Raw genomic sequence first — 22,071 nt, 5'->3', positions numbered from 1 at the left:
CTTAAACATACTAACACACACACACACACACACACACACACACACACACACACACACACACACACACACACACACTTCTCCTGTTCTCCATTATTTCTTGTCTTGCTGGAATTAGCCCATGAGCCAGACGTCACTCGCTTCATATTCTGCTTGGCCAGTGCTGAATCCAGCTTTTATCACCCTGCCGGCCATGTTTGAAGCGAAGTGATTGAACAGACTAACGTGATCATTAGAGGAAATGCTATTGTTGTCATTACGGGTGCTTGCTTATTTTCCCGCAACCAAGTAGATGATTGTCATTGGCTGGCCATAACTGGCAATTAATGACAAACTTGAATGGAGGTATGTGGTTGGTTGCAGCATGAGTTTGAAAAGTCTATATCAGGGGTGTCAAACTCATTTCACATGGTGGGCCACATACGGCCTCGGTAGATGTCAAGTGGGCCGGACCATTAAAATGATACAATACTTTGCTATAAATAACCAAAACAATATGTCTTTCCTTTGTTTTGGTATAAAGAAGCACAAGAACATTAGGAAAATGTTGAAATTTAATGAACATATCTTTTACAAAACATTTCAGGGAGCACCTTACATTTCCTTCGACAAATGTGCAATTTACTTTTATCATTCACATATATGCATTGCAACTGATCCCACTGATTGTACAAACTTTAACAAGTAATTGGTATTGAAAAATACAGTAATGCACTTTAAGATTAAACAAGATTCATAAAGAAAGCAAGTTTTAAAGCATTTACACGTGCATATAAAATCTAAATGTAATCCCTGCCTACACCTTACAAACTAAGGAGAGTGCTATTAAATGTGTAAATGTGAGAGTGCTATTGATAGCGTCTGCTGTCATGGGTCTGTCTCAGTGACAGACTGAGGCTGCTGTTGTCTTCTTCTCTGATCAAAAAAGTGCCCCTTGCGGATACGCAATGAATTGCACATTATTAAAAATATTCCAAGAGGATTAAGGAGACTCTTACCATGCCAAACCACCGGATAATCTTTCATAGACATCCAATCATCTCGTCCTGACTCTCTTTGATCTCACGGGAGCTAAAATGTACCCCCAATTATTGGATACAGCATGTCACTTTCTATTCCAAGTCGCTAAAAATGTCCCGGACTTGTTTTGAATCAGGAGGCAGCTCAATGTTTTGCGTTTGTGACAGCAGCTGCAGTTTCAATCACACGTATACTGTGCTCGTCTGATCTTTACAATTTCTCCACGAGAATGTCTTTCTAATAGTAGTACAGAAAAATAAATGCCACAGCATGCAGCTAATCCTATAGCACAATAATATTTCGTTCACGCTCATGGGAGTTCATTCTTTGACGCTATTTATAGATTCTTACAGGGCTGGGAAGGAATCTTTGCAAAGTGTAATTATATATACTGATGTCCATTCATGGGCATACAAGTACTAGAGTGAGTTCTATAAAAAAACAACAACAACAACAAAAAAACTGTAGGGGCAGGTTGTTGCGGATTTTTGGGACCTTTTGTTTATACCCCTTTGTGAAATTAAATTCAAGTGGGGGATCAAGTCAGAGTGAAGTTTAAAATGAAATAGAGAGGACTTTTGTGAAAAAGTAAAGCAATGAAGGTAGGCTGGGCTGAACCAATAAGTTACGTAGCTCCGTGAAACACAAACACGGACACACAACGTTGTGGGACGACTGCTGCAAAGGTCGACCGGAACGCTCGTCTTTGTTAAAGACCACCGAACAGAAGCTCGTCTCTAATACTGTGCAGGGGAGCTCGTTTACAACATCGGAATAGAGTTTGGGGGGGCTGCGGAACTAATCAGTTGATTAGATGGTTATTATGACGATCCCTGAGTCAAACGATACCTCCTCGGTGGATTTAGCAATGTAGAGCTGGACCATCCAGTTCTGGAATTATCGGCGGCGTCTTGTCTTATTTTTATTCTTTGTGATTTGAGCCAAGTGGGTAATTTACTTGAAAATACTTGTTCTACTCTGAAAGTACCCAAAAAGAAAAAAAAAAAGATTAAACAGAGCCTTTCTTTGCGTATTTTGATGTTGGCTATTTATTGGAGGCCTGCTTTTATCTTCATCCTCTGGTTTTCTAATTATTTTTCTTTTTCATCTAGCAGTAACTTTCAGCTTGCTCACTTTGTTCTCCTCCATCTGACCATGTAGCCGACATGCCCTTCCGCTTTTGTTGTATTATCGAAGCGTTTGGAGCCTCTCTCTCTTTTTGCCGCTTTGACTTTTTGTCCTTCATATTCTCTTGTCGTTCCTCACCTCCTACTAGTACTTCACCATCCACTTGCTCGCGTTTCTTCTCACCATCATCCCACTCTCTTTGGGCAATGTCCAGGAAACATTTGCCCAAGCTGGTGGTCAATGATTTGATTTTCGCCATCATTGCACCCGTGCACCTGTTGGGTTTTGTGCATCCAAGTCCCCCCCTACCATATCTCCTTCCTGATAAGCCTCTTAAAGATTTCCTGCTCTCGGGGTGACTCTGGCACGGCCCAACTCCTTCAATTTTGCATCGGGCGATTCTGAAGCCTGGGGTGAAATACTTCACACGCAACGGCTGAAGACGCTCTAATCGGACTGAAGCTTTAGCAGTAAAGAAGCCATTATGCATTTTTTTTTCCACAATTGAAAAGAGTTCCTTGGTGTCTTCCGGGTGTTAATAACTTTCATCACACCATTTCGAAATCAGGAGCGCTCAATCTTTATTGACCCAAGATCTACTTTTCAAGCATCCAGTCTCCCGAGATCAACCGGTTCAATGTCAACATTGCAAAACCTTGCTTTTTTTTTTCCATCCCGCAGCAACTAACAACACAATTCTTGTTCTTGTTGTCATACTAGACATCACGTGGCTCTCCCGCAGTCACACACACACACACACACACACACACACACACACACGCTACCTCAGGTTCAAGGTGACATTTTTTTTTCTTTTTAAATACTTTATTGTAGATGTGCAGACTGCAGTGTACACTTGTACTAAAATGTATAATAATGATAATAATGACACACACACACACACACACACACACACACACACACACACACACACACACACACACACACACGCCACCTTAGGTTCAAGGTGACATTTTTTTTTTCTTTTTAAATACTTTATTGTGGATGTGCAGACTGCAGTGTACACTCGTACTAAAATGTATAATGATAATAATGACTGACACACACACACACACACACACACACACACTTCTCCTGTTCTCCATTATTTCTTGTCTTGCTGGAATTAGCCCATGAGCCAGACGTCACTCGCTTCATATTCTGCTTGGCCAGTGCTGAATCCAGCTTTTATCACCCTGCCGGCCATGTTTGAAGCGAAGTGATTGAACAGACTAACGTGATCATTAGAGGAAATGCTATTGTTGTCATTACGGGTGCTTGCTTATTTTCCCGCAACCAAGTAGATGATTGTCATTGGCTGGCCATAACTGGCAATTAATGACAAACTTGAATGGAGGTATGTGGTTGGTTGCAGCATGAGTTTGAAAAGTCTATATCAGGGGTGTCAAACTCATTTCACATGGTGGGCCACATACGGCCTCGGTAGATGTCAAGTGGGCCGGACCATTAAAATGATACAATACTTTGCTATAAATAACCAAAACAATATGTCTTTCCTTTGTTTTGGTATAAAGAAGCACAAGAACATTAGGAAAATGTTGAAATTTAATGAACATATCTTTTACAAAACATTTCATGAAGCACCTTACATTTCCTTCGACAAATGTGCAATTTACTTTTATCATTCACATATATGCATTGCAACTGATCCCACTGATTGTACAAACTTTAACAAGTAATTGGTATTGAAAAATATAGTAGCGTCTGCTGTCATGGGTCTGTCTCAGTGACAGACTGAGGCTGCTGTTGTCTTCTTCTCTGATCAAAACAGTGTCCCCTTGCGGATACTCAATGAATTGCACCTGATTAAAAATATTAATTCTGTGTCTTTAATGCATTTTTTTCACTTTTACATTATCCTTCGGGCCTGATTGAACCTACTTGCGGGCCGGTTCCGGCCCGCGGGCCGTATGTTTGACAGCCCTGGTCTATATAGTTGACTGATATTGTTCCTATCTAGATATCGACCCCTTAATGATATATCGCCCAGCCCTAATTATGAGGGTCCCAACTGACTTTGGGCGACAAGTCGGATGCACCCTGGACTGGTCACCAGCCAATGCAGGGAACATTCTGTAGAGACAAATAAACATGCACACAAATGGACAATTGAGAGTCTCCAGTGAACCTAACTTACCCGTTTATTATTATTCTTGAAATGTGAGAGGAAGTCAGAGTACCTGGGGCAAACCCACGCGACTCGCAATTAGAGCCCAAAACTTGCCGACATGGTCGCCACTAGATCACTGTTCTGTCCTGTCAATTTCATATTTTCTGAAACTTCATGGTGGCCTTTCCTTGTGCTTGGTCTCCAGACTGCAGCAGTCTGCCATCAATCCTCCAGCTGTCAGGGTCTGCTCGGCCCTGGCAGCCGCCGGCATTCTTATGCACAGCGTTACACAACCATGAAGAAGAAAAAGAAAAGAAAAAGAAATAAGCAGGTCAAAATGAAGGGCGGTGGTGGAGGTGTGAGATGTGTGAAGAACAGAGGTCAAGGGAGGGGAAAGAAGAAAAACAACACACGAGGCCTACAGACAGAAAGCAAGACTAGTGTCATGGACTGGTCCGCTCAAAGTGCTTATAATTCATAATGTCATCGTTTGAATCTTCATAGAAGACAAACACCGACACGCTTCACAGCATTTACACTCACTCATTAGATTAATAATGCACATATCAAGCACTTCGAGCATTTAAGAGTCCATGTTAGGCAAAATTGAGTTCAAGTCAGACGGTTCCCAAGTCAGACGGTTGCCAACGTTAAAGCTTTAATATTCTTAGCGGTTCAAGATGGGGGTTCTTTTTGTTTTCACTCAACCTGAATGTATGTCATCTATCGCTAACATATGCAACTGCATTCGTTAAATCCTAATTACTGTCAACATTTCTACGAAAAACATTGGCGGTAACTGGTTCCTTTCCACGCCACTGCGCAAACTAATTACGCACACCGTTGCTTTGAAATAATGTCAGTGCTTGTAAACTGACGACCACTCGTAATATTAACATGAAATCAACCGTTCATGGAATACAGGTGACGTGTGGGGGCAGCTACCTAGTCTGTAGCTAGCTGGCTGTAGCTAGCTAACAATGCAGCCTTGGTCTTTGTCAAATAGCACCAAGCGGTGGGTTACGAGGGGCAAGCTAGCAGCTAACCAGTCCGCAGCTAGCTACTATTACTTTTCTCAAATAGTGACTTTACCACGACAATAACACAGATTGGCAAATAACGTACGGCTATGGCGTGGTCCAAATTAATGCCGCACCAGAAGAACTTAAACTTGAATTTGTATTTGTACGCGTTTCCGCCGTGAGAGAAATAGAGTGACCAAAAACTGAATGATTACACAATACAAGAGCTTTCCGCGATATGTGAAAAGCAGGATGGCAACGGGGAGGACGTTGCCACCGGCTGTTCCAAAAGGGGGTGTTTACTGAGGTAAACCAGCGAGTTGAAAGAGCGTGTGTGTTATGGCCTTGAGACAGCCGGCACGCTCGCATTCTCAGCCTTTATTTGATTGTTTGGGAGAAAATAGATGTGGGAGATGTCCTGAATGTCTGCAGGTGTTCACCGACTGTTCCAGGCCATGTTCTTTGTTTTTCTTTACTCTGTTAGCACTGTCAGGGTTAGTGTGGTTGGAACCCAAGTAAGGGGGCCAGGAATGCAGGACAAGAGAATTTTAAAATACAATTTTAGAAATGACAAGAGAAACAAAGGAGGATAGCATCGACCGTTGAAATATCAATAAGAGTCATCGTGCCTGCGCTGTAACCATCTCAAGTGCTGTCTACCAAGGAAGAACAACTGCAGCATTATTTTTCCTGCAGTATGGCTTAGAAACAGAAAGTTCAGAACATTCAGAGAGATTTTCTCATCTCGTTCAAATGGAAAAACAACAATAATTGATTCATCTGTGTTGACTCGCTCAATGACTGAAACATCATCAAAAGGGTTTGGAGCGTTTCTACTGCGGTATATCAAAAGTTGTTTGATGAAAACTTCTATCATGAAGGCAACAGTTAAATGGAAAAAAAAAAAAAAAGATAGTATTCGAATCAACTTTTCCCTTTTTATCTCCGTGAGGACTCTTAACTTTTTGGTGTCCAATGCGTTTTTTGGACCTCATTACGATTCTGTGCCTCCATGGGGTATTGAGTCCTGGTGTGTGATTGATGACACCGGTGTTGTGCTTCCACTGTTTCCCCCCGGTGTGTCGCATACCGCATACTGTGTGTGTGTGTGTGTGTGTGTGTGTGTGTGTGTGTGTGTGTGTGTGTGTGTGTGTGTGTGTGTGTGTATTTTGTTTGAAAGTCATTACAAGTGGTGTGTGATGGAAGGTTCTTGAGAGTCTTGAGGAGCCCTTGTCCATTTGCACCCTAAGTAAACATCACTGTGATTTATTCCAGTCCTACTTGTGGACACTCACACGGCATCAATATTTGAGAGGCGCGTACTTGGGGAGAGGACACCTGAGTTTGTAAATCAGTTCTGTTTTTTTTTTTTTCCTCCCCCCACCGTCTGTTGCTCTCGTCGCGTTTTATCTACGTCTTTGATCACGTTCTTGCCAATCTGTCATCCCTCTCCTGTCCCCGCCATCCTTTGACTCCATTTGTTTACGCCTCTCTTTTCATTGCGCTTGACCTTTTGCTTTGTCTCCATCTGTTGCCGGCTATTACACACACACACACACACACACACACACACACACACACACACACACACACACAGCGATACCACAACTTTAACTTTCGAGATTAGGAACACAATTTTTTCTTTCCATAACATTGTATAAATCTGTCTTTAGTCGAAGCATGCTAGAAATACAAATAAAAGTTGGCCTGCCACATCACATGCTCACGTAATACCTCAATTCTTTTTGGCTGTAGTCAAGATGGTGCATGATAATGCTGGTTGTTGCTGTGTCTTGTTGAATTTTCAGAAAAAAATGAAACCAAAAAATAATAGTCAGGCTCACTTTACGTCACATTGCGTACTAAAGTCATGCTAGTTTATAGGTCTTGACAATGCATTAGGATTTTGCTGTGATGCTTTGTAGAACTCGGAAATAAAACAAAAACAACTTCTGTAACTCGAACAGTTGCTTTGTTCAGATTTAGTCCCTCAGTCAGCCATCCCGCCAAAACCAGGAGCACAGCGCTGTCACAGTTCCCTCGTGGGGTTTCAGTATGCCCCACCCGCCTCTCCCACTCATGAAGGATTGAGCTGCACTCGTCTTAACGAGACAAATAAGTCAGAGGGAAATCTTGCTGCGTGCGTCCGCTCATCAGGACGCATTAGCAAGCACCAGACGCTCAATAACCACTCCAAAGTGCCTTTGTTTTTTTACCGTGTAGCAGGTAATGGACATCAAAAGAAATGGAGGGAGCCACTCAAGTAACGGAGTAGTCCGCGGTCACTTGAAGGAAAGAGTTTCCGTCTCGCTGGAAAGCTCCATTATTTCCATAAGCGCCACAATATAATATACAAGACAATACAATATAATACATCCTGGTTTATATAGCGCTTTCACAACAGCTGCAGCTGTGACAAAGCGCTTAACAAAACAGTTAACATTAAGTAAAATAATAAACACAACACATAACATAAAACACGGACAGTCGTTCACTTTTCCCTCACACGCTTTGTTGTTTAAAGCAGTTTGAGATGAAAGAGGCGAGAATCAAAGTGTCCTTATATATACATACGTATATATACAATATGAGGTTTAACGTGACCCAGTCTGATTTAGGTGTGAAGCTGTAGTTCAATGTAACTTGCTCTGGCTAAATGGTCCATGCTTCAATACATTCCTTAAAAATTGACAAGGTTACCACAATTTTAATCTTTCAAGCATGACTTCCCTCATTTTGAAGAAAAAAAAAACCCACGTTTAAAATTTAGCAGCAACAGCAAGCAGGATCGGAGGAAAATGATACTGCCCCATATTTTATGGAACTGTTGAAAGACCACTGTAAAGTCATTTCTAATTGTAAGTAAAGACATCATGTGAGCTATTAACCATTTAAAAGCTGATGACCTTTGACCTCTCCACTCATGAAATAAGGCAAAAATGGGGATTCAGCCTTAAGCAAAAAAAAAAAAAAAAAACAACTTTCCAGATCCCATTAAGCTTAAGGTTCATCTCCTCTGACATCATCACACTAATTTTTTTTGGGGGTTAACTTACTGAAATTACTGCAGTGAGAAATGTTATTCAGAATTTTTGTGTAAATTAAAAGGGTTATTTGCCATTTATTTGGCCTGTAACAAGAGTTTGTTGATATTATATCATGGATCTCATACCTCAAACGCATTTGGCCACATAAACTGTCCTGAATCACGGTTAGATTGGAATTTTTGCAGAGCGGCGTGCGAGGGAGGAGAGAGGGAGGGTGGCCGTGAAGAGCTGCGCTTCATAAGGGGGAGGCGCTCAGTGGCGTGTGAAAGGAGAACAGGTGGCTTCTGTTTCTGCCATCCAGCTTTATTTGCCATCCTCTCCGCCGCGTCCAGGGAGCCCCTTTGATGGCGGCGCTTTGCGGCTTCGTGCGAACCTTGTGGCCTGCTTGTCTCGCCGAGTTCATGTGTGCCTGCGCTCGCGCGACTGCAAGTGTGTGTTCTTCAGTGAGCAGGGTTCCGCTTGGTTTAGAAACAATTAGAACAAGCTGCAGGAGCCCACAGAGCTCTGGTTCTCAAAATGTCACCCAATTAACAGTCGACAGCAAACACGCGAGCGCGCTCCCTCTCGCTCTAATTGCAGCGCCTCTCTTCGGGAGTCGCTCGCTCGCTTATCCCACCCCGGTGGAAACACCTTAACTCATCACGCGCTCGAGAGGAAGACATAAAAATTGTACGTTGATGTTGTTATTTTTTTTGGGGGGGGGTGGCTGAAGACCATTTATGATACCGCATGTGTGCCAACTCAAGGTTGCTCTATTTTGGTGGAAGTGGGACACCAGCTGCCGTGTTAGTCAGGAGACTTTGTGTGGGAATCTGTGACATGGTGAAGCAGCATGTGGTTGATTACTCAAGTTTTTTTCTTTTTAAGCCCCTTTTCAATTTAACTGCAAACAGTTGTAATTGTTTGTCATCACGAGCCGCCTTGATGTTGAGACAAGCAGGACTGGAGCTGCCATCTTTGGCAGGAGACCATGGATGGAAATCTGACATGATGACGCAACATTCTTTTGTAACAGCACTTTTCTTTTGCCGTTTGTCTCAGGCCAACAACCATCCAGGGTGGTCGTCAGGACCAGGCAGCAGCAGCAGCAGCAGCAGCAGCAGCAGCAGCAACAGCAGCCTGCCCCCAAAGGAACGAAGAGCAGTGTGGGCCGGGGATGCACCGCCCCCTCCGCCACTCGCAGGGGACCTCGCTAACGACCCCCATCACCTGCTAGTTCTTGGTTCCGCCACAGAGGAGAATCACTCCCACCCACCTGCCAGCGCACCGAATACAGCCCACCGTTCTTTAATCGCTGCTGCCCAGCCTCACCTTCACCACGCAATGCCATCTTTGACCGGCGAGCAGCCGGAAAGGGTCTCATCTTCTTCTGAGTCCTTAGGAGGAAGCTTGACATCCCGCAAAGGGGAGCTTCACCACCACAGTCTCATCCCCCGGGCGGTGGGCGTCTCCTCCTCCAGCCTCCACAGCCTGGCCAGCAGGGGGAGCATCTCATCGTCGGGCCTCCCGTCCCCTCCCAACCCAACCTCCACCTCCTCCTCTTCCTCTTCTTCTTCCTCACCCTTCACGGGGCGCCTGGGGCAACCGCCCCGGGGCCCGCTGTCCCTGCACAGCTACTCTCGTAAAAACGTCTTCCTCCAGCACTCTCTGCACACCGCCGACCTCCAGGCGCTCACGCAGAGAGACACTTGATCGCGAGCGGACATTTTGTTTGCTCTTTTCCAAAGTCGCAAAAGAAACGGTGCACCAATTGAACGGAATGTTCCACGCAACTCTCGTGGGCGGATCTTCACTGACTTCACTTTTGTTCACGCACACGACACATAACACCGATTTCTTTACTCATCTCACAAAGTAAAAAAGAAACAAAATGCGACGAAAAAAAACATTGACCCCCCCCCAAACACACACACACATAGAAAGGCAATCACAAGAGAAAACAAGAAACACTGGTGAAATTCACCTGAACACAACCAGGCTTCAGGCCTGCATGAGCCCTCTCTGAATTTTTTTTCACACACACACACACACACACACACACACACACACACACACACACACACACACACACACACACACACACACACACACACCAAATGTCGAAGCTCCCACGTGGTGTCATGCCAACAGTTTAGTTGTGCTTACACCCACGTGCATGCACTACAAAGTACACACCTGCGCGCACACACAACCATCCAGATATGCTCATGGATGGCTAAAAGGAAACAGGATGAACCTCAACCGAGAAATGGTGTTTGTTATTTTTGAATGTAATTATTTTCTTTTCATACTTTTAATTTATTTGAAGCTTTTTTGTGTGGTTTTTTTTTGTTGTTGCTGCTGAACGCAATGGGGACTGACTGTCAACCGTGCTTTGCAGGGATGCTCGCCGATGCCGTTGTCTCACGTTGCCAAAATGAACGCATCAGTTCCTGCACATCCTCCCTCCCTCCCTCCCTCCCTCCATTCATCCATCCATCCTTCCTTCCGCCTTTTGTTTCTTCCGTCCAGTGTGTGCGGGGTGCTGACGCTTAAAGGGACACTTAACAGGTGAGCGTCCGAAGTCTTAACTAAGTTAGCTTAACTAAGAAGACTTAGCGAAGTCTGCCGCTAAGTTTTTCAAGAAGGGAACTTAACGTATACGGCTGGTGAGCGCATTTGTAAAAGTCCACTTTATAATTTATTACAGCAGCACTCATGTAGAAACAAGATTTGAAAAATTATATTGGAAAATTCTAAACTCATACATTGAAGGATTTTGTTGTTATTTTTGTAATGTTGCTCTTGATTTTTAATCAATGGGCAGCATGGTGGTATAAAGGTTATCATATCGACCTCACAGTTCTGAGGTTCTGGATTTTAATCCCTCCTGTGTGGAAGTTGCACGTGACTCGATTTAACCCCCCGTGCCAAAAGAACACGCATGTTATGTTCAGATCCGAAATCATTGATTGAATGGTGATTGTTTGTCTATACACTTAAGTACCCTGTGATTGGCTGGCAATCAGTCCACAGTGTAAATCGCGTCTTTGGCTCCACTGTCTGCAACCCGAATGAGAATAGGCATGATGGAAAGTGGATGGATGGGTTCCCCACGCCTGCTTTTAAAATCCATAAACTCCAAAATAATTCCAGAATCGTGTCGTTGTAGTTTCTAGTTCTTCGTTTGAGGCCAAAATATTTTAAAAAACATTCATAGACACCAAAAGGGTAATTTACACAGTTTTGGGGCTGTCTTTAACCAGCAAATAAGTTGATCCATCTAAAATTTTGGCAACAAAAGTCCTGACTTTTGTTGCCAAAATGTCAAAACATTGACAGAAAGACACACATACTGTACATCAAAGCTTTCAAAACTGAAAACCGTCGAAAAACTTTCCATGTATCACTTCATTGGTGTGATCGACTTAAATTGAAATTCAAGCAGAGACTTCAAGCCTGCCAGAAAGTTTGTAGATTTTGAATTCAAGCGGAAACATCTAATTGCTGGCAAAGTTTTTTTTTTTTTTTTTTTAAATGTACACCCATTTTTCTGGTCAGATTACAACCATGTTGAGTGAGTTGAAGATTTGATGATGTCAACAGTTTGACGGGGGAAGGTTCCAGTTGTATGGGAAAAGTGCTTCCAAATTGGACACACTGGACAATTTTTGTGCTTTTCCAATACAACAAACGCTAATCTGGTTTCTGAAAGAGGCGGCGTCCAATTGTTTTGTCTCCAACTTCAAACCTCGTTAGTATGGATCCATTTTTACATTAAGAGTCTGAGTAAAAGGTTATGCACGACACCGCCATTTTGGCTCAACCGCGTATTTATTGCTGCTGGATGCCAGAACCCCGCCATTTTTCTTTCCCTTCAAGTCCTTCTCTGACTTCATTCACCTCAATCCTGTTTATCACACTCCGCTTTCTTTCAACCTACGGTACTGACATTCCATCTCATTGAAGACTCAAAAAGCTATATTTCGAATGGTGGGAATATTATTTTTATTTTTTATTATTGCCTTATTTATGTTTACCACCATAGAAAACATGAAGAACAATCACGCAGTGGAAAGGACATGAATAACTATGATGATGCTATCATGAAGGAATGGAAAAAAACCAAGATATCGTTTTAGCTTTTTAAAATGTTGCTGATGAAATGTTTTGTTTTTGTTCTGGAATCACTTTTTGGATTGTAAATGACCCGACCTGTATATATGATTCTTATGAGAAGGTGTGAACAAACTTGCCTGTCAACAGGCCAGTTAGAGTAGACGTGGCCATTAAAAAAAAAAAAAACAAACAAAACAACAACAACAATCGTTCCAGATCCTAATCGTGATAGCATGTACGTACACGCACTTCTGAAGGCCTTTGCACTTTAGCTCAGTGCGACCTAAAAAAAACCTCATGGGGGAAAAAAAGACATCAAGCTAAAAAGTTTGGAAAAGTGTTTTTTGACGATTTTCACGCAATGCTTCTTTCCTGTAAATATTGTTGTTGAAAAGACTGTTGACTTCCCTTTTGAGCCAATGCCCTGTTTGTGTGAAACCCTTCATTTTGTGGGCTGAGCAAGCGCAATTTAGCGTGCGATGCTAATCACACACTGTTGCGAGATGGCATTTGCATCCTCCAAAGCCTTTTGTGACAAACGGGCCACCATTTCAAAGGGAAAATACATTTTCGTTTACAATGGTGCAGCAAGACAAATGAGTACGCGATGATGGTCGCACACTGCTGTGGGACGAGGAGCTTGAACTCCTCACGCCACAAACGTGGGTTACTTGCAAACGGATTATTGCTTTAAAGTGAAGGAAACATGCTTTACAATCATAATTTTGCAATAGAGTACTGTATGTCCTGCTGGTCACACACTGCATCATTTCTAAGGGATTTTTATTTATTTTATTTTTTTTCTTCGAAGGAGCCGTGGGTTGGGCAGCACAAATGCCATTCCACAAAAAAAAAAAAAAAAGTGTGTGACCAGCATGCCATTCTCAACATTTGAAATGGCTTTCCAATGATAAAGGAAAGAAGCATTGTGAAAAAGGCCTATTTCCAAACCTTTTGTTGTATGTTTAAATAAGCTGCTTCATTCCAGTCAAGGTTGAATTGGGGGTCATTTATTGATATATCTTTGACCAAACATATATGATACATACACGTCTGTTTAATACAATGCTGATTTCCAACAGAATGATCAGGTTTAATTAGTTATGGTGTATTTTGGGGCTCGTTTTTGGCACCATCAATATTTTATCACAGGATTTTTGCTTCACTGTCTCTGTTCTTATTCATATTTAAAGCCATTAAATCAATTTAAAAAAAAAACACTTGAACTGGTTTGACTTTGATGCTCGCATGCTGTTTTTCGTGTTTTTTTGGGCCGTTGTGTTTTGGGGGGTGGTGAGTCATTTTTCCATCATGTTACTTGCTATGACGGCCCATCAATAAATGTGATTCACTTGAAGAACCTTGAAGCGTCAGTCCAGACGAGTTGGACGGCGGGATTAATTTTACTGCGTCCGACCTGTCTGCCGCTATGTCGTCATGCAGCAGTCGGAAACTTCTTTGGGTGCACCTGATAACGACTCTCCTTTCACGTACACCTGTAAACAACTGTCTGTCAATTCACACCTATGGTATACACAAATTCATGTTGGAAACATTCACCCATTAGTACATGCATGTAAAAAATGATTTGTCTACTCACATACAGTGTAAAAAAAAAAAAAAGCCTCTCCAATCATATTGATACTCACTAAAATATTTTGGACCATTCACACACGCACGTGTGCAAATTTCCACACCCACCCAAGCAATAAAATGTGTTCATCTTTTCAGACATAGGGTACATTGTAAACATGGCCATTCACGTGACAGGTGATTCATCAATAACTAATTGATCATCAGTTTAATCAGCAGCTATTTTGCGAACAGATTAAACGTTGTGAGCCAGGACCATTAATTAAAATTTGGAGGTGTCTGTTTGCAAGGTGTTCCAAAGGGCAATAGCCCGGACCTCACAATGTTTTGGTTTGCGTCTTCTCTGATTTCCACTAGTCCTTCATGAAAGCAGACTGATTATCTTTTGTGTTTCATCAAAATGAGACATTTGCAAGCACCTGCTTTTACTTTGAAGTAAAGGGTCATTTTCCACTATTTTCTGGCATGTTATGGAGGAAACCAGTATCTGAATTATAAGCAATTTTTGGAAAAAAATAATAGTTCCAGAGCTGTGAACAAAATTTTACATCGCGGGTAGAGGTCATTTGTATCTTTTTTAATATATTTCCATGACGCCGTCTCGATCGGCCGGTAGCTCGCGGACTGGTCCCAAATCGATCGGGAGGAGTGCGGGGGCGGGAGACAAACTAACATTTGTGTGTCTCTACGCATGTTAGTAATATATTTTTTTGTGTTAATGCACATTACATTCTAATCATCCTATCAGTCTCACTTTCACAAAAAGTATTTAAAAAAAATAAAAAATAAAGCAGGTCACCTTTAACCTACGGTGGTGCGTGACGTCCGTCACCGGAAGTTGTTAGCGTTCAGAAGTCTGCAATTGCAGCTTGCGGGTCGGAGTTTTTGCGATGTAGCTTTATTATTATTATTTTTTATGATTGTTATCAGTCAAACTTCGTTTATTGTACAATCCATCGATGGCACTCGCAAAGAATGGCAATCTGGAGAGCCGGGAGAGCATTTTAAAACGGTATGCGTGAGCTACGATAATTAACAGGCTGCAAAAGCGCGTCGCGTGGCTCCGCGTCAGGTCGCCCACTAAGGTAAGCAGGAAATCCTTTTCATAAACTCATCAACTCTTGTGTCAACTTTCTATTTCTGTTTCGTTTATTTTAGCGGCAGCTATGGCTTTGTTCATCATGGCATGCGTGTGTAACGGGTCGATCGCGGGAGGTTGTCGAAAAGAGTAGATCTTCGGTTAAAAAGTTTGGTCATTCCTGCTTTATAGAGCGTGTGCTGAAATACTTTTCATTAAAACGAATGGAAGTTGTCAGTAAAATTGTATCTTTTCATGTATAAAATACATATTACTGCCCCAAAACACCTGGGGTTGGATAATCAATGGATGGTGGCTATTTTATATTGATCACACAATTAAAGAAATTCAAGATTAATACAACTAAAATAAAACACAAATATTCATCCGGTCAAATCTTGGCTGTTAAAGAGGTCTGGGAGTGCCCATGCAGAGCCCTTACAGCTGGAGCAACCAGCAGTCTCTCAAGTGTGTTCCCCACTCGAAGAAGGGAAGAGCTGGTGATGGCGCTTCACACTCCAAACGGCTCCTCCATTGTAGCTTTCTGCTCTTTAAACGTTGTGTCGATAGAGGGCAGTGCATTTTTCGAGGAAAATTCAAATGTGGATGGCGACTGTTGCATCGCGACCGGAATCCCCCAAGTACAGGGCTTTCCAAATAAGGGTCGTACTTTAATCTGCATTAAAAATAATGCTTGTGTTAATTCGACTATACACACACACACACACACACACACACATCAAAAATACAATAAAATCCTTGACTTGTTTTTGAAGGACCAATACGTTTGTCTGAACTTGCCAGACTTCTTGGTCCGAATAGCGCCTCAGTCTTTCGTCTTGTGTGCGATGACAAGCGTGCATTCCCCAAGGCATGAAGGGTAGTGTGTGTATGTGCGTGTGTGTGTGTGTGTACGTGTATGTGCATGCATCACAACTTTCATTTATTTGCCTCTCCTTTCCGCTTGATTTCTCAAACTGGCTGCAATCCTAACCAGTTGTGTCACTGTGACACCTGAGCACTGTGTATGCCTGTGCGTTTGTCACACACACATACGCCCACACACGCTGTCACTGGTGCATTTCTCTAAATCACTGTGGATGTTTTAGCTCCTTTTCCTTTTTCCCCTTGCCATTCATATCATGTCATTATTCCTCCATTTGTCCCTTTTGTTGACCATAACACCTGCATTTTGTTTTAGAAAACTTTTATGTACTGTTTAAAAATATACGTGTGTGTGTGTGTTTATTTCTCTCTCTCTCTCTCTCTCTCTCTCTCTCTCTCTCTCTCTCTCTCTCTCTCTCTCGCTCTCTCTCTCTCTGTGATTGTGTACCTATCTCTCTACATAAAATGTATACAGTGTGTATATTGTATTTCTTGTCAAACGGTACAGTATCCTCTGTTGTTCACTGAAAAAAAAATCCCCATTCACTGTTTTTGCGCCATCTAGTGGCATCTTGTTGCTAAGCAGTTTTGTTGAAGTGAATTGTGGAGCTTCACTGAGACAAAAGGAGCCTTCTTGTGGTACAAATGGGAAATGACAATACAATATCAATCTTTTTCGGAGGAGGTGGACTTTTGCTCGGTCCCTTTCCTCGCTCCGTGTACTGTCGATGTATATAAATGATGTGTGGGTTGCCATGTTGGTGCCCTCTCCCTGCTGTCATCCCTCACTTCACATGAACACATCACACGTTTTGGCTGGCATTTTTAGACCAGGCAATCCTCCGCGTTTGAGGCGGGGGCGCTTGGTGTAGTCATACACGCACACATACTGACATTGCCCACTCGGTGTGTCTCTGTACTTGATGAAGAAGAAGAAGAAAAAAAAAAAACGAGACACATTTATTCCTGTGCAGGAAGCAAATATTTCCGAACAACACCGACACTGAACTGCACCATTCGGCCAACTCACTGTCTCCGCCCCTGTCCTCCAAAACACACAAAAACTAAATAATGGGCCTTTTTGGGGCTGCCAAAGGCAGAGTGGCGCACTTTAATTCAGCCACCATTCTCTCTCTCTCTCTCCCTGCCTATTTATTTATTCTGTTCATCCCCTCAACTCTCTCTTCTCTAATCCCGCGCTTGGCACATCCAGAACCGTCAATGCGCAGTCCAGCTGAGATGTGACTTACTTTGCCACCGCTTCTAATCTGTAAACAAGACAGATGTTGTCACACATACAGTGGGGTTCACAAGTGTGACGCTCATGCTATGATGCTACGATATGCATTGCAGAATTTGACACCTCGACCTGCTCCTTGACCTACATTCACAAACAAAGGTTCTTTGTGCGATGGGGATTTTTTTACATTACATTTACATTCTCCAGCAGTTCCGGCAGATGCTGCTAAAAACAGTCATCAAAACGAGTCGTCTCATTAGCTGTATGATGTTTGATACGGGTTGCATATTTAAAATTGCCACATTCCTTTGGAGTGCTGATTTGCGAGTCATTTGCTGTGACTTTGTGTTGCTGCCTCGTCTCCCTGTACATTTGGGGCCCCTGAAATGTGCCGAGCAATAAATGAGGGCAATGCCACACCAGATGCAGCAGGTGGGGATGTGGAGAAAAAAAGTGTTTTAGTTTTAGGTCTGTTTTTGTTTTAAATTTCCAACGTGTATTCTCTGTGTCAGTAATCACACCGTTGTGGATTTATATAAAATGGTTAATATCTCAACAGCTGTTTTTGTTTCGTTTTAGTTCATGACTTCCTGTATACTGACTCCAGTTGAACTCGAGTTGGAGTGTAATTGGTTAATTCTGAACACAGTCGCATGCGCAGTCACATTATTGTTATTTGTTGATTTTTTTTACTTCCCCTCTTGTAATGATTATTTATTCCGTCAAGTCTGATGCAGGTAATGTTAATGGTGAATATGGTTTGGATATGATTTATTTTCATCCTTTTCTTAGATACCCAAAGCCTGGCTTTTGAACAGGGGTGTGTAGATTTTTTATATCCACTGTACATGTTTGAGTATGATTTTATGACTTGGCTTATTACTTGCTGAACAAATAACCAAAGTACATGACCCCCCAGCAGTAACTTGGGATTTGCTTGGAATTTTATTTGAGACTTCCGACTTGCACATACTGTCTGTCACATCCACCTCTGCTATTTATAAATAATGTTAGGATGGTGTTGTGGAAGCATCGCAAATTTAATAGGCCATGCTGGGACTACAAATACAGGCATTTCCTTCCCTTTCACACGGGAGGAGGCCATGCTTCACACACACACACACACACACACACACACATTCGGTCACAAAATGTGACATAACGGCGGAGGCTCACGGGATGGCGGGTAGACTCGAGAAGCAGCTCTGTGGAGGAAGTGCAGCAAGTGACAGAAGCCTCATTTGCTGCATGATTATTGACTGGCCTGTTGTGACTGAGAAAGTGGAGGCCACACACACACGCACACACACACACGCGCACACAGTGTTTCTTGCTGAAGCCAAGCATGCAGGCCAGTAACCTGCCATATGGCTCTTGCTAGTTCAAAGTCAGTGCGTATGTTAGATGTCATCATAAGACAAAATCAGATCACCACGCCATCACCTTTGAGTCAACAGTCCATCTTGATCTCATTACACAGCAAAAGGAATTTGGCCGCTTTTGTGCTCACATTGCGTCAGATTATTCAGCATGTCGCTTTGTTTGGACTGACAAGCTCGTTAGACAATGGTTGGTCACTAGCCCGCAAAGCAAATGTCACCGGTTTTATTGCTTGACAATGCGCGCGCAAGGTGGTTTGCAATCCCATAATACGCAATCCCGCTGTGGGACTTTTCAGTATAATCAACACGAGATTTATTACATTTATCACAGCGTTGCTGTTGTCAGATAAAAAGACAACGTTTGAATAAGGCACTAGCGTGACGGTGACCTCCTCCAGAGGATATTAAGATTCGCTATGAAATATGACTTTCATTATTTTGGCTCCCATGATGATGATGATTTCCTCATCTGTGTCGTGAAATGGAGAATATCAGTCCGAAAGTTGATAGAATTGACTTGTGCAGGCTTTACTTTTGTTTTTTCAAGAAGGTAACTTCAAAAGCTGATCATTCTGAACGGCCATGTCAATTCAACATGGCTGACACGGCTTATTGTAAAGAGAAGGTTAACAAAAGCCAAACTATTTGAGCGAAATTTAAGTCTCATAAAATCCAGTGCAAATTTTATCGCAGTACCCATATTTGCTGTTCGTTCAGACAAGTTTTGCATGACAATCTCTTTTGGAAATGATCGCAGTTTCAACTCGTCCACTCTTCTGCTCTTTAAGAGAATTGAGCTCTCGCTTATGCAAGAATGTTAAACTGTGGCTTCAAGAAACATTGGGATGTCAGATTATGTTATTTTCTATATTCTCACGACAGATTGCGGTGGTTGTTTATTCCAAATCTTTATTTTTAGTTTGTCCATTTCTGGATGAATGCTCTACTTTCATTGACGGCGAGCTCGATATATGTTTTTTTCTATCAATACATATGTTGCCTCGTCATTTTCTCAACTTTCTCCAGCGCAGTGGGCCCATCTCTCCTCTTCTCCAGCTCCGTTTTTTTTTTTTTTTCCTGTCGTTACTGGAAAGTCACAGCTGGCTTAACTTGCATTGATCTATTCGATATGTTTTGTCATCCACCGTACTCATACTGTAAAGACTACAAGAGCTCTGTAGCTTAAAATGGAAGCGTCTCAATCAGGTTTTGAAGCCTAACCCTTCTGTTGTGGCTTGAAGGTCTGGGTCTGTATGTACCAGCTTGTGGGTCTGCCCCTGATCCGCAGTCTGCCAGTTTGTGGTTTAAACTATTGATGTTGGCGAGTTATTAAATAAACAGAAAATAGTGGTAGCATTAATAATATCCTCCTTTACTTTATTTGCGGTGGCCCTCTATCACGAAAGAAATCATTTCAAAGAACTGTCTGTTTATCCCTTTTCTCTCTCACCGATTCTCACTATCAGGAGCCTCTCGCAGCTGACTTTGGGCGATAGGTTGGGGTACAACCTGAACTGATTGGCAACTCTATGCAAGGCACGTATAAACTGAAAAAAAAATTAAAATCAGTCACATTCACAGCTATGGACAATTTAGAGCAGGGGTGCCCAAGTTTGGACGACTCTGTTTTCTATGAAGCGCATGGAAGCTGGAGAAAATCTGTGCAAGCGCTAAAAAATATATCAGCTCCACACAGGAAGGCCGAAGCTCCTGTGAGGCGCAAGTGCTGGACCGCCACTGGCACATCGTGCTACCATTTCAACTGCTCAGGCCAAACGAATTGGTTAAACAGACGTGCCTCTGTTTCAAATGCCAAGGCTTTTTCCTTCTGTGGCCTATGATTCACCTCTCCACCAACGCGAAACCTCAACTCAATGTTCACCTCTTTAAAATGTCTTTCAGTACAATCTTTACCGTGTTTATTAGATCTGCGCTAAAATGTTGCCTTTTTTTTCCTCCTCTCTCTCTGTCAGTGTAACCTCCTGCCTCCTCCCAGTTTTGTATCGATACTTTCTAGATAGGCTACGCACACTGTCATGCTAATGGTGCATGCTAACTAGCTTGGAGACTGAGGCATGATGTTATTCAATGAGTTCCTGCGCCACACTTACTTCGTGTGGAGATACTCTATTGGTTCCTTCTTACTTGCCAGTGAAAAACAAGCTTGGCGTTCCCTTAGTGTTTTTGTAAGTTCTAGTGACCCGCGTATCACCTGTAAATGAGCTCTGTATACCGTATTTTCCACACTAAAAGGCGCACTGGATTATGAGGTGCACCTTCAATGAATGGCCTATTTTTGTAATTTTTTTCATATATTGGACGCATCGCATTATAAGACGCAATCTACAATGCATCCACTAGATGGAGCTACGCTCAAGGATATGCCAACAGAACACTACACTACCCTACACCCTGATTTTTATAGCGACGATCAGATGTCAGTAAAACTTATTTAATAAGCAGCGACACAGTTCACTGAACCAACAGCAAGTTATAACATTGACTCGTTCACGTTGAACTCTCTTGCCGCTGCTCTATTTCCGTGTTCACCTGCGAAACCGATCGCCTTAAGTTTGAACTCTGCGTTGTAAGCATGTCGCGAGCAAGGAGCCATTTTGGGGTCGAAATATTACCGTAATGACCATACACAAGGCGCATCGGATTTTAAGGCACTGTGAGCTTTTGAGAAAATGGAAGGCTTTTAGGTGCGCCTTTTGGTGTGGAAAATACGGTAATTAGCTTTGCGACAGTGGCCGCCCAAATGTGAAACAAAAAGTCGCATTTCTTGTTCCTGGTGGTTCTTTTGGCCAGTGGGGCAGCGATGGTCAAGCCTTATGTATTCTGCCTAGCAACAAGTGGCAGCTACAATAACATTCACTCTTCTGGGAAGATTTCCTTCAACATATGGAACAGCGTCTCACTTGAGTCAAGGCATTTGATGCGCTTGTTCTTCCACACCAAAATGATTCAAATGTGCCTGGATGGACTTTGCTTTATACACTCGTGGCAGAAAAGGGCCATTCTACAAAAGGTTTCCAAAAAGTTTGGTTTATAAAATTATTCAAGGAGCAGTGAATGATTAAAGTGTGTCTCCATGCAATTGTACATAAGTCGTATTTTTGATCTTTGCAGAGTCTCCAATGTCCGAGTGCACCAGCAATTTTATTTGCAGAATTGAATATGTGTTACAACAGCAATAACAAGACAGTAAAATGTCGTGCTCCCGGAGGATACAAGTCTGCTTATGTTGTGTGCCCAAAACACGAGATTGTGTACAGCTCATCGTGGGCACACAAGTCAGGGGAAATAACAACCAACCGATGGTCAGTGACAGGACAAGTAACTCTTATTAATGGATCACCCCCATCCATTTCTGTGAAGTGCGCGTGTGTGTGTGTGTGTGTGTGTGTGTGTGTGTGTGTGTGTGTGTGTGTGTGTGTGTGTGTGCGC

General features: G+C 42.6%; 1 protein-coding gene across 2 annotated transcripts in view; it reads left to right on the top strand.

Annotated features, from left to right (window-relative positions):
• The window catches only part of ccser1 (coiled-coil serine-rich protein 1), a 108,774-nt gene extending 95,129 nt beyond the window's left edge, over window positions 1-13,645 (top strand). The window contains exon 11 of one of the 2 annotated variants that reach the window (XM_019887549.1): window positions 9,387-13,645. In XM_019887549.1, the coding sequence (XP_019743108.1) occupies window positions 9,387-10,037 (651 nt within the window). In that variant the 3' untranslated portion in view covers window positions 10,038-13,645. The remainder of the gene's footprint in view (window positions 1-9,386) is intronic. The other variant, XM_019887550.1, reaches the window with a different exon arrangement.
• Window positions 13,646-22,071: the final 8,426 nt, after the last annotated feature.

The sequence above is a fragment of the Hippocampus comes genome, unplaced genomic scaffold, assembly GCF_001891065.2.
Source record: "Hippocampus comes isolate QL1 unplaced genomic scaffold, H_comes_QL1_v1.1 scaffold377, whole genome shotgun sequence".
Taxonomy (NCBI): Eukaryota; Metazoa; Chordata; class Actinopteri; order Syngnathiformes; family Syngnathidae; genus Hippocampus; species Hippocampus comes.
The sequence above is the reverse complement of the archived record's forward strand: the minus strand, read 5'-3'. Positions and strand labels throughout refer to the sequence as shown.